The sequence below is a fragment of the Gossypium arboreum genome, chromosome 11, assembly GCF_025698485.1.
Source record: "Gossypium arboreum isolate Shixiya-1 chromosome 11, ASM2569848v2, whole genome shotgun sequence".
NCBI classification, from domain to species: domain Eukaryota; kingdom Viridiplantae; phylum Streptophyta; class Magnoliopsida; order Malvales; family Malvaceae; genus Gossypium; species Gossypium arboreum.
Window position 1 is genome coordinate 24,440,033 of NC_069080.1, and position 10,167 is coordinate 24,450,199.

At 38.2% G+C, this 10,167-nt stretch overlaps 1 protein-coding gene across 3 annotated transcripts; it reads right to left on the bottom strand.

The window, feature by feature from the left end:
• Positions 1-924: 924 nt before the first annotated feature.
• LOC108473439 (DNA-directed RNA polymerase II subunit RPB1) lies at positions 925-9,553 on the bottom strand. Of its 3 annotated transcripts, none has more exons than XM_017774994.2 (15): positions 9,157-9,553; positions 8,648-8,911; positions 7,831-8,130; positions 7,566-7,724; positions 7,302-7,463; positions 6,991-7,211; positions 6,772-6,913; positions 6,357-6,692; positions 5,968-6,254; positions 5,386-5,644; positions 2,199-5,305; positions 1,938-2,009; positions 1,707-1,760; positions 1,482-1,635; positions 925-1,307 (listed from the first exon to the last, which is right to left on the bottom strand). In XM_017774994.2, the coding sequence occupies exons 1-14, from the start codon at positions 9,238-9,240 to the stop codon at positions 1,521-1,523; spliced, it is 5,562 nt and encodes a 1,853-aa protein (XP_017630483.1). In that variant the 5' UTR covers positions 9,241-9,553; the 3' UTR covers positions 925-1,307; positions 1,482-1,520. The 3 variants fall into 3 exon arrangements, with proteins under 3 accessions (XP_017630483.1, XP_017630482.1, XP_017630481.1); XM_017774993.2 differs by having other exon boundaries at positions 925-1,290; positions 9,157-9,550; XM_017774992.2 differs by having other exon boundaries at positions 925-1,635; positions 9,157-9,552.
• Positions 9,554-10,167: the final 614 nt, after the last annotated feature.

The following is a 10,167-nucleotide window of genomic DNA, read 5'->3' on the forward strand; positions in this document are numbered from 1 at the left end:
GGAATACGTAGAAGATGAGATATTATGTAATATTTTCATAAAGGGGAGCAAATATGCCTTGTACTATTTTTCTCCTAATCGAGGTTTTGTCCCACTAAATTTTCCTAGTATAGTTTTTAATAAGACAGTATATTATGTCTACTATAGATATTTGTAGTCTTTTTCCTTTACTAGGATATTTTTTTCCCACGAAATTTTTATCTTAATAAAGTTTTAATAAGACGCGTTATCTACCAATGGAAATATAATGTTATGAATATTTTATTATTAAGTAGATGTCCATCAATGTCGGATAAGTTCAATGTACATTACGACTCTAATAATTATTAAAAGTAGAATTCTATTTCATTTATGTTTCTTTTGTTTATAAATATAAACTTTAGAGAAACATTGTAAAATATTATTAATCAATAAAATACGCACTCCTATTTTACTCCAATTTATCTTATTTTTACTTTATTCTTTTATTTCATAATAAAAAGCATATTTTAATATCTTTTATGCACTTTTTTATTTTTATAGTTTATTAATATTTTAATTTTTTTATCTTTTAAGTAAAATTAAATTTTCTTGAGCTTTTTATGTCTTTTTATAATTTGTTATTAAAAATTAAACTAAATATCTAACTAAAGATAAAATGATGAAGAAACAATTTTAAATTATGTTCCAAATTTTGACTTTCAGATATAAAAATGTTAGTCCAATTGTCATTGCAACACCATTTTACTCATGTAAAGTTTTTTATATTTCAAATAATCACACCTGCAAATTAAAATTTAGCAAACCACGATGAAAGTGAAGAAGAAAATATAACCAAAATAAAAACACACCACCTCCGATTGGTAGTTCACCAAAAAATCATTGTCAAGAACACGCATATTAGATACAGCTACTACAAACGAAGAAAAAGAATAAAATAGAAAATATAAAAAATATCCTTGATGGGCTTTTCAATTATATTTCATAGTCTACTGAAAGATACAACAATATCACACAAGGTTGATTGTTTCACAATCTCTTCACAATCTCACCCATACCATTCCATTACATGGGAACAACTGGAAATGGCATATATAGCATGTCTAACAGATACAACATAAGGCTTTTTTTTGGGTTTTTGAGGGCACAACATAAGGCTTCCTGATTGTTCCACAACAGGCATTTTAACTTACAGAGATAATTACTCGCTCCCCTTCATTCAACAACTTTGTCACAATAAAACACAGGTACTGTCCCTTCCCTAATTACAACCATCTTTTAGCCTCATTCCACCAACCAACCTCACTGGAACTGCAGACTCCACAAAACTGAATTCCAGTCAGATATGCATTCATCACTCACATTATTTACATGCTGAAACCTATTCTTGAATGGACCACTTAGATATTACATTTATATTAGATAAATAGATGTGTTAGCTAAATCATTTTACTGCAATTTTAGAAACTGCAACAATTTTAAAGTTATAAGATCAAATCAACCTTGCCGCCTTCTCCAGCATTTTTCAAATATTGCATGCCTTATCGTTTACTCCTGTCATCCTTATTGCTTCTACCATCCTTATTGCTTGGAGTGTACTGACTAGTTGATGTCGGTGAATATCCAGGGGCACTAGGAGAATACCCAGCACTTGGACTGCACACAACATCATAAATCAACAGCAACAAAAGAGATCAAATTTTAAATTTAACACTCCGTCTGCTTACCTGTACTGTGGCGAGCTTGGACTGTAGTCTGGGCTCACTCCAGAGTTGTATGGGCTGGTTTCAGAAAATAAAACAAAAAACAGTTTGTCAAAAGGCATTAGAACAAATTTGGTAATAGAAGTCTGTAATAACCATTTGCTTTAATCTGAAAATATCACAACCGCAGACATATCTCGTTTAAAACTTCCAAAGTTCACCTATTCAATTACATAGAAAAAGATGAAAAGTCACCTGCTAGGACTGTATGTTGGGCTTGAAGGGGAATAAGATGGAGAAGTCGGTGAGTATGATGGTGATGTTGGACTGCAATATAGAAGAGAGAAATTAATTGAATCAACAACAAAGTCGCACGCACAAAATATAAGCGATCATATATATATATATATTCCTTAAAACCAAGGAGAACCGGGAATATACTACAACAGTCACACCACCCGAGCGCCAGCAGCAACAAACAAAACAAAGAAGCAATCTTAGTCTACCATGACTTACCTGTAATTAGGTGAAGTTGGACTGTAAGGACTGGAAGGAGACAACCTTGGACTACTTGGTGAGTATGCCAGAGACGGACTGTACTTGGCTGACTGCGGGTTGTAACTTGGAGAGGTAGGGCTATAGCTTGGTGATGTGGGACTGTAACTTGGTGAGGTTGGACTGTACCCAGGAGATGTGGGGCTATAAGCGGGTGAAGTAGGGCTATATGAAGGAGATGTGGGGCTATAGGACGGTGAAGTAGGGCTGTACGAAGGAGATGTCGGGCTGTACGATGGAGATGTAGGGCTGTATGATGGAGAAGTGGGGCTGTATGCAGGTGAAGTGGGGCTATATGCTGGTGAGGTAGGGCTATATACGGGTGAAGTGGGGCTGTAGCTGGGTGAAGTGGGACTATAGCTGGGGGATGTGGGACTGTAACTTGGAGAAGTAGGACTGTAACTTGGAGATGTAGGGCTGTAACTTGGAGAGGTAGGGCTATAGCTTGGTGAGGTTGGAGAATATGAGGGGCTGGTAGGAGAGTAGGCTGGACTTGTCGGACTGTATCCTGGTGAGCTAGGACTGTAAGTAGGTGATGTGGGGCTGTAACCAGGAGAGGTGGGACTGTACCCAGGAGATGTAGGACTGTAACCAGGAGAGGTAGGACTGTAACCAGGTGATGACGGACTGTATCCAGGAGATGATGGGCTGTAACCAGGGGATGACGTAGGAGAGAATGCCATTCCACCAACATAAGGTGAGAACTGTGCATCTGAAATGGGTGAGAGACGAAGATTTGGGCTCAGCAAGTAACTTGGAGACATCATGCCTTCATGATAAGGAGTTCCTGACACTGGAGAACGAGCAGGTGTCATGCCAAATTCCAGACCTTCCATGTAACTAGGTAGCTGAAGTTCAATGGCATTCTTCAACATCTCATCATTGAGATACAAGGCACAGTCTCCTGTGCCAATTGGTGCAAGCTGGCCCAACATTATATTCTCTGTTACACCCCTCAAATAATCCGACTCAGCATAAACAGCAGCATCAAGGAGAATATCAACAGTTTCTTCAAATGAGCACCTCATCATAGGTCCTGTATCATTACGGTTGATGCCATGACGGGTGATGGCCATCAAGTGACCACGATAGGTCATTGTATCACAAAGGATAGCTAGATGCCGATAATTCACATAAGACCCATCAAACGATATCACAACCCGCAATTCATCCAACAAGGACCGACGAACTGCTTCGATTCCAAGAACTTCAATAACTTCAATCAAGTGATTGCTTGTTGTTCTCCTTGCATCAACATCTTCATGGCACATGACAGCCAAGAGATTGACACCTTCTGTATCCAGCACCCACTCCTCCCCAGTCTTATACCCATCAGCCTCATCAAATTTGCTTGCTTTACTATGTTTAATGAACACCTTGTTGATGTCTGGGATACCTCGAAGGGCCATTTCTGTCAGCATGTTACTCTCAATCTTCTTCAAGAACACATCATCCTCAGCAGACTCATCATTCAATTCACCCTTCGGGGCTTCATCATTCATGATGCGGATACGTAGGATCAACTTCTCTGCATTATCATCATTAAATATGCAAGTCAAATCATCATCAAATTCCAGGTTGATCTTCTCAGCTATGTCAGCCATACTCAATTTCTTATCGACCATCATCTCACGATTCAACTCTATTCGAAGCAGCCAAGGGGATATCTTTTCTGGTGCAACCTCTTCATCTGGCATTTCATAGTAAGACTTAACGAAGTCAATATCCTCCTCAATAATTGTGCTCATTGGATCCGGATCATACCATACTTCAGTAGCGTGCGTAACACTCCGAAGGGTAGTGTATTCTAAAGCACACTGGACATTCTTGGCCTTCTCCTTAGTTTTACTAGCTTCAGGAGAGAGGTAGACAGAAAGAGAAGGTGTCTTGATTTTCTTGGCTACATTAATAATTTCCCTCAACCTGGGGACACCAAGGGTAACATTCTTTGCACTCACACCAGCATAGTGGAAGGTGTTGAGAGTCATTTGAGTAGCGGGCTCACCAATTGATTGAGCAGCAACACAACCTATCATCTCCCCGGGTGCCACTAAGGACTGTAAGAACCGTGACTCTATTTCGCCAATAACCCACTCAAATGCTTCTTTCGTCAATCTATACTCCTGCAACACCCTTTTACTAGCCAAAGTACTGCGAAGCAAAATGCAAAAGAAGAGGGTGGCATTCTTTTGGGCTTCCACACTCAGAGGATCCGCACCTGGAACAACCTTTAACCTTTCCTGGAGCTTATCAACAGAATCTACAATTTCCACTGGATGCAAATCTGACACCCTTCGGAAGTCAACCTTGAAAGTCTTCTGTGCATTCCAGATAAGCCTCTTCAAGTTAACAGGCAAAGGCCAATTACTATCACCTGTGACTGCAATCTCTGTTCCAAGCTGGTATCTATCAGCTTCAAGTTTATTAACTTCAGCATCAAACACATCACGCAATTCTTGGATGGTTCTCAAATCTTCAATATGCTCTGGTAACATGTAAGAAGTTGGATTCCAGTTTTCATCATCTATTTTATATCTGAAGAATCTATCAAATTCTGATTTCTTCATCTTCAAAGAATCCAGCTTCTGAGATTCTATCCATACAGCATCCATACCATCTTCACCGTAGAGGAATTGAATAACATCCCCCAATGAGTTCCTCACAGTTCCATCATATTTAACCATAATATCCTCCATAGCCTTCACAAGTCGCCTCTGTATGTACCCAGTCTCAGAAGTCTTAACTGCAGTATCTATGAGACCTTCTCTACCACCCATGGCATGAAAAAAGAACTCTTGTGGGGTCAAACCACGCAGGTAAGAGTTCTCCACAAAACCACGACTTTCGGGGCCATAATCGTCCTTGGTAAAATGAGGCAATGTACGATCTATGAACCCAAATGGTATTCGCTTTCCCTCAACATTCTGCTGACCAACACAAGCTGTCATTTGGGATATGTTAATGAAACTTCCCTTGGATCCTGCAGTAACCATCGCCTTAAGGTTATTGCTTTCAGACAAACTTTTTTGTGCACTGTTTCCTGCATCGTCACGAGCTTTATTCAACACCTGAAGAAACAAACCACATTGTAACCTACAACAAAATGATGCCAAACCAAAGATAGCTTGAGCAATTTGACTTTAGGTACCTGGTTAACTTTGTTTTCAAAGGACTCCATCATAGTTCTTCCAGGTTCAGGCTCTAAATCCTTGTTTTGGGCTTTAACAATAAGCTGTTTCACATCGTCTTTGGCTTTAGAAATGGTTTCATTAATTTTTTCCATTGTTGCTGCATCAGCTATTGTATCCCCGATACCAATACTAAAGGCATTCTGCAGCAGCCAATAATTGACAAGCCATTGTGTATGTCCCAAAAATTTCCGGGCTGCATCTGGACCTACCTCTTCCCTATAAAAGAATATTAACAAAATCAATTATTTCAATATTTCAAAATATTAATGGGATTAAGGACAAAGCCAAATGCTCATGTTGGAGAGAACCCATATTCAACAAGAAGTATACATTACAGTAACCAAATCATTACCCACTCAAGAGGAGAAGTAATATAACAGTAAAATTTTCACAATCTTGGTTTATGAAAAGTGTTCAGCTTCACAGAATTATATATAAGTAAAATCTGATAGCACATCCATAACTTGTAAGATTTAGGGCTTAATCTTATCACACTTTTGCAATGGGCTAGCGCTCCTAGAATCAACCTAAAGACATACCAAATTACATGTATAAGACTTCCAGAAGATGTTCCGAGTGTTTTCTTGCAAAGAGTGCCAGATAGCACCTCCCCTTTTTCTATTCGCACTTGAGTATCCCCAGGGGTGATAGACCCAGTTTCACTTTCTGAATGCCATGCAGAAGTTCTCAATAGATTTATCTGTTTTGGTATGATAAGATTAAAAACCTGCTTCCCCGTCCAAAGTGGTCGTGGCTTTAGAATTGCAGGTGCAGGAACCTTCCCATCAAAGTCTTCCCACCACATCAATATATTCATGAAAACATCCTGCAAAACCCCCTCATATTAATTAGACTCACATCACAACTACAAGAAATGTATAGCATTTAAGTAGTCATATTTAATGAGCATCACTATCATCCTCGTCACCTTCTCTATGAAGGTATCCCTCTTGGTGATTTTACGGCATCCTAAAAGTGTATCCTGGACAATCCCCATAACTGGCCTATTTGATTGAGGAGACACAATGCACTTAGGCACCATCATGAGCTCCAAAACCTCAGCTCTTGTCTCAAATGATTGAGGAACATGCATATTCATTTCATCACCATCAAAATCAGCATTGTATGGTGAAGTAACTGACAAATTTAGACGGAACGTTGAGTATGGCATGATCCTAATTCTGTGGCCCATGATTGACATTTTATGGAGACTAGGTTGACGATTAAAAAGGACAAAATCTCCGTCATTTAAATGCCGCTCCACCTGCAGCCACGATTCTTACAGTTACAACACGGAATAATAAATCATATATACTAAAAGACTGTCAGAAATAGAAACACACCTTATAACCAAGTTCTAGGTGATGATCACTGCTTTTCTTTAGGTAACGAAGATCTAGCCTTTGTCCATCATCTCTTATGATGTACTTAGCACCAGTCTTTCCAGGTGGAGGATGAGGCCCATATTCCACAAGTTCTTTCAACCTGCTTCAAAGATAGCTCTGCTCCTAATACTTGGCCAAATAAGGAAGAACATCAAAAAAATCTATGAAGCTACTTACCTTTCAATGTTATATGGTGTCACAGTTTCTGGATATGTAAGATTTAAAGCAATACTCCAAGGTACTCCAAGTTCATCAATATTGATATTTGGATCTGGTGTAATTACTGTTCGAGCTGAAAAGTCAACCCTTTTCCCCATCAAATTACCCCTAATCCGGCCCTCTTTCGCCTTAAGCCTACTACAAATAGATTTAATAGGCCTCCCAGATCTCTGTGTAGCCTGAACAAGAAAAATAAATGCTTGTTTTAACAACACAACATACAGATATCTCAGCAATACACAACTTCAATAATGCCTAGGCAAGGGTACCCTTGGAAGTCCGGGTAACTCATTGTCAAAATATGTTGCAACATGAAATTGCAACAACTGTGCAAATTCAGATATGATATGTGCAGGTGACCCGTTCCTCTCCTGTCTCCTCAAGTTCTCATTGTGCCGAATGATCATAGCCAATGCATGTGTTAAGTCATCCTGGATTCAGAAAAAGATGAGAATTCAGATTTCATCTGGTGCAATCATACATGGAATTAACTTCAGAGAACTTGACGTAAAAGGCAAGATAAAAGAGCTTGCCTCACTCCTAGAGGATGTATCCATCATCACAGAGGGTCTCACAGGAGGTGGAGGTATTGGAAGTACTTGAAGAATCATCCAATCTGGACGGGCATACTTGGGATTCAAACCTAATAGTTGGCAGTCCTCATCACTTATCCTCTTTAAGACACTAAGAACCTATAAAACACAATAGATATCAAATATAATAACTATAGAAAAAAAAAAGATTAACAAAGCCAAATTAACAAAACCAAATTAACAACACAAATTTAAAAATGGCTACCCGTTCAGCTGTTAGAGTCTGTTTTCTTTCCACAGGTTCAGGAAGTTGTTCCGGGTCATCATTTTTCTTCCTTTGGGCCTTGTACTCAGCAATCATCTTCATACCATCAATACTCAGCTTTGGTTGCTGAGCACCACATCCACCACGGCTCTTTTTTACCGGTTCCTCTGTATCTTGACCTTGGACATCAATTTCATCACCACCCTCACATTTAGTTTTATTCTTGCATGCATCTAAAATTTTTTTTAGTCTGTTCTTTGGATTCTTTATCTTCAAGGCTTGCTTAAATTTATGATCTTCCTGTAAGTACAACAATTAAATTAGAGAATGGCATCATGAAACCACTGACCAGGTATATTTGCTCCTAAGGTTTTAATGCAAACTGAAGAGTGAACACATAAGAGCACGCATAATTATCAGGTGCAACAACATATTAAAACATAAATATGGAATCACGGAAATCATATTAATAATCCAAAGCAGTTGTAATTAAAAAAAAAAAGGATCACCTATGAAGCCAGATATCACTCCCTACCCAACAGTCAATATTTCATAGTCAAAAAGTAAACCGTTAAACCCTATCATTCCTTTTATACGCTTGACATCCAGTTTCTATTAATTCAAACTATCATATCTAACACTGCACAAGTTACTCAAACTTCTTCAAACGTATCTGTGTTCTTTACCTTAAATGGTAAGCGGGAACTAATAAGTATAATGTTAATATTAAGCATCAAAAATTACAGGAAGTTATCAACCCACTAAAAATACGTTCAGCTTGAATTAAAGTAAGCAACCTAATCAAACATAGTAGTACCTCATCAGCGAGAATCTTGGAGCAATTGAAGCACACACATCTCATAATACTAAGCACAGTTTTCATAAACCCAATATGAAACATAGGCTTAGCAAGCTCCAAGTGCCCAAAATGCCCTGGACACTCTGCCATGTTAGCCGTACACGTCTCGCACTTCAATTTCCGGTCAATCGTTCCCAGTCGCGGGTCACTTAAACCTCCTACTTTGGGTTTTCCCCTCTCCGTCGTTTCACTGTGCTCAATCTGCACCACTGACATTTGCCGCTGCAAAAAGGAAGAAAAATTCAAGGAAATAAAAAAATCGTACTTCCCCAATTCAACAAGCTCGAGTAATGAGTGAAAGAAAGAAAAAGAAAAAGAAAAAGAAAACGTCCCAGCAGTTTCATCTTGTAAAGTATATGAAAGAAGAACCGCAAAGAAGTTACCGGTTAAGTAGAAAGATTCTAGAGGAACCAAAAAGACTGCAAGAAAAATGGAGAAAAGAAAAAGTTGGAGAAATTGAAAATTACAATTTCGTCGGGGCTGAGGATGCCGAACTGGACCACGCGAACCTTGGCGACTTCCGCGGGAGAGAAAGCGAATCGCAAATCCATGGCGACCCGATGTGATAGGATACGGACCTAGATTATCTCTCAAGTAAACACTCAAGTTTATTTTTAACTACAAACTGATTTCTGTTAGCTGTTCTTTTTTATGTTTTATTTTCCTTTGAACTCTCAGGATCTAATTTTGTCGGAAAGAAGCCCTCCCCCGAAGAGAAAGAGAGAGAAACTCTCAAAACAGATGAATTGGGAGGCCCTGAGTGCTTATTTATAGACAAACAGGGAAGCCCTAGCCGACTTTTCTAGATGACTGTAGTCAATGGAATGTGTTTAGCATAAGGTCAAAAATACCCCCTCCCTCAACCAAAGTCGGGTCGGTTTACTGTGAGACCCATTTTTAATGTAAAACTACATGCGATTGTATATCCTTATATTGAAGTAAAGGTGCATTGGTCAAAATAAGCTGAATTATGAAACAAAATTATTACATACTTACTTAATAGAAGATTTAACTATTAATGCCAAATAATTGTAAACGAAAATTAATCAAATTCATTCCTCCAGTGCGTTTAGCTAATCAATGTTCTTTGATTTACCAAATCTTGATTCTCATTATAACGGTAATAAAAGAGATAAGCTTAGGTAAAGAATTATCGAAAATAAACTTGAAATTAATATCAATTAAAAATTTAAATGTAAATTTTATATCACTTTACGATAATTTATTAGGAATAATAATTTAAATACTTAAATGTTAAAATTTCATGACGACAATCAGACGTAAAAAATCAAAAAGCATGGTGCAACTCATCACTTTGTCCTATTAAACCATATGTCGCGTGAATGCATCAATACAGGGTTGAAGGCCATAAATTCCCTTCCATATAACATGATAATTAATTGCTAGCATATACTTCTCATTAAGCCTTTGCCCATTAAGTGTGTGTTGTTGGAGGTGTCTCTTTTGATATAATTAGA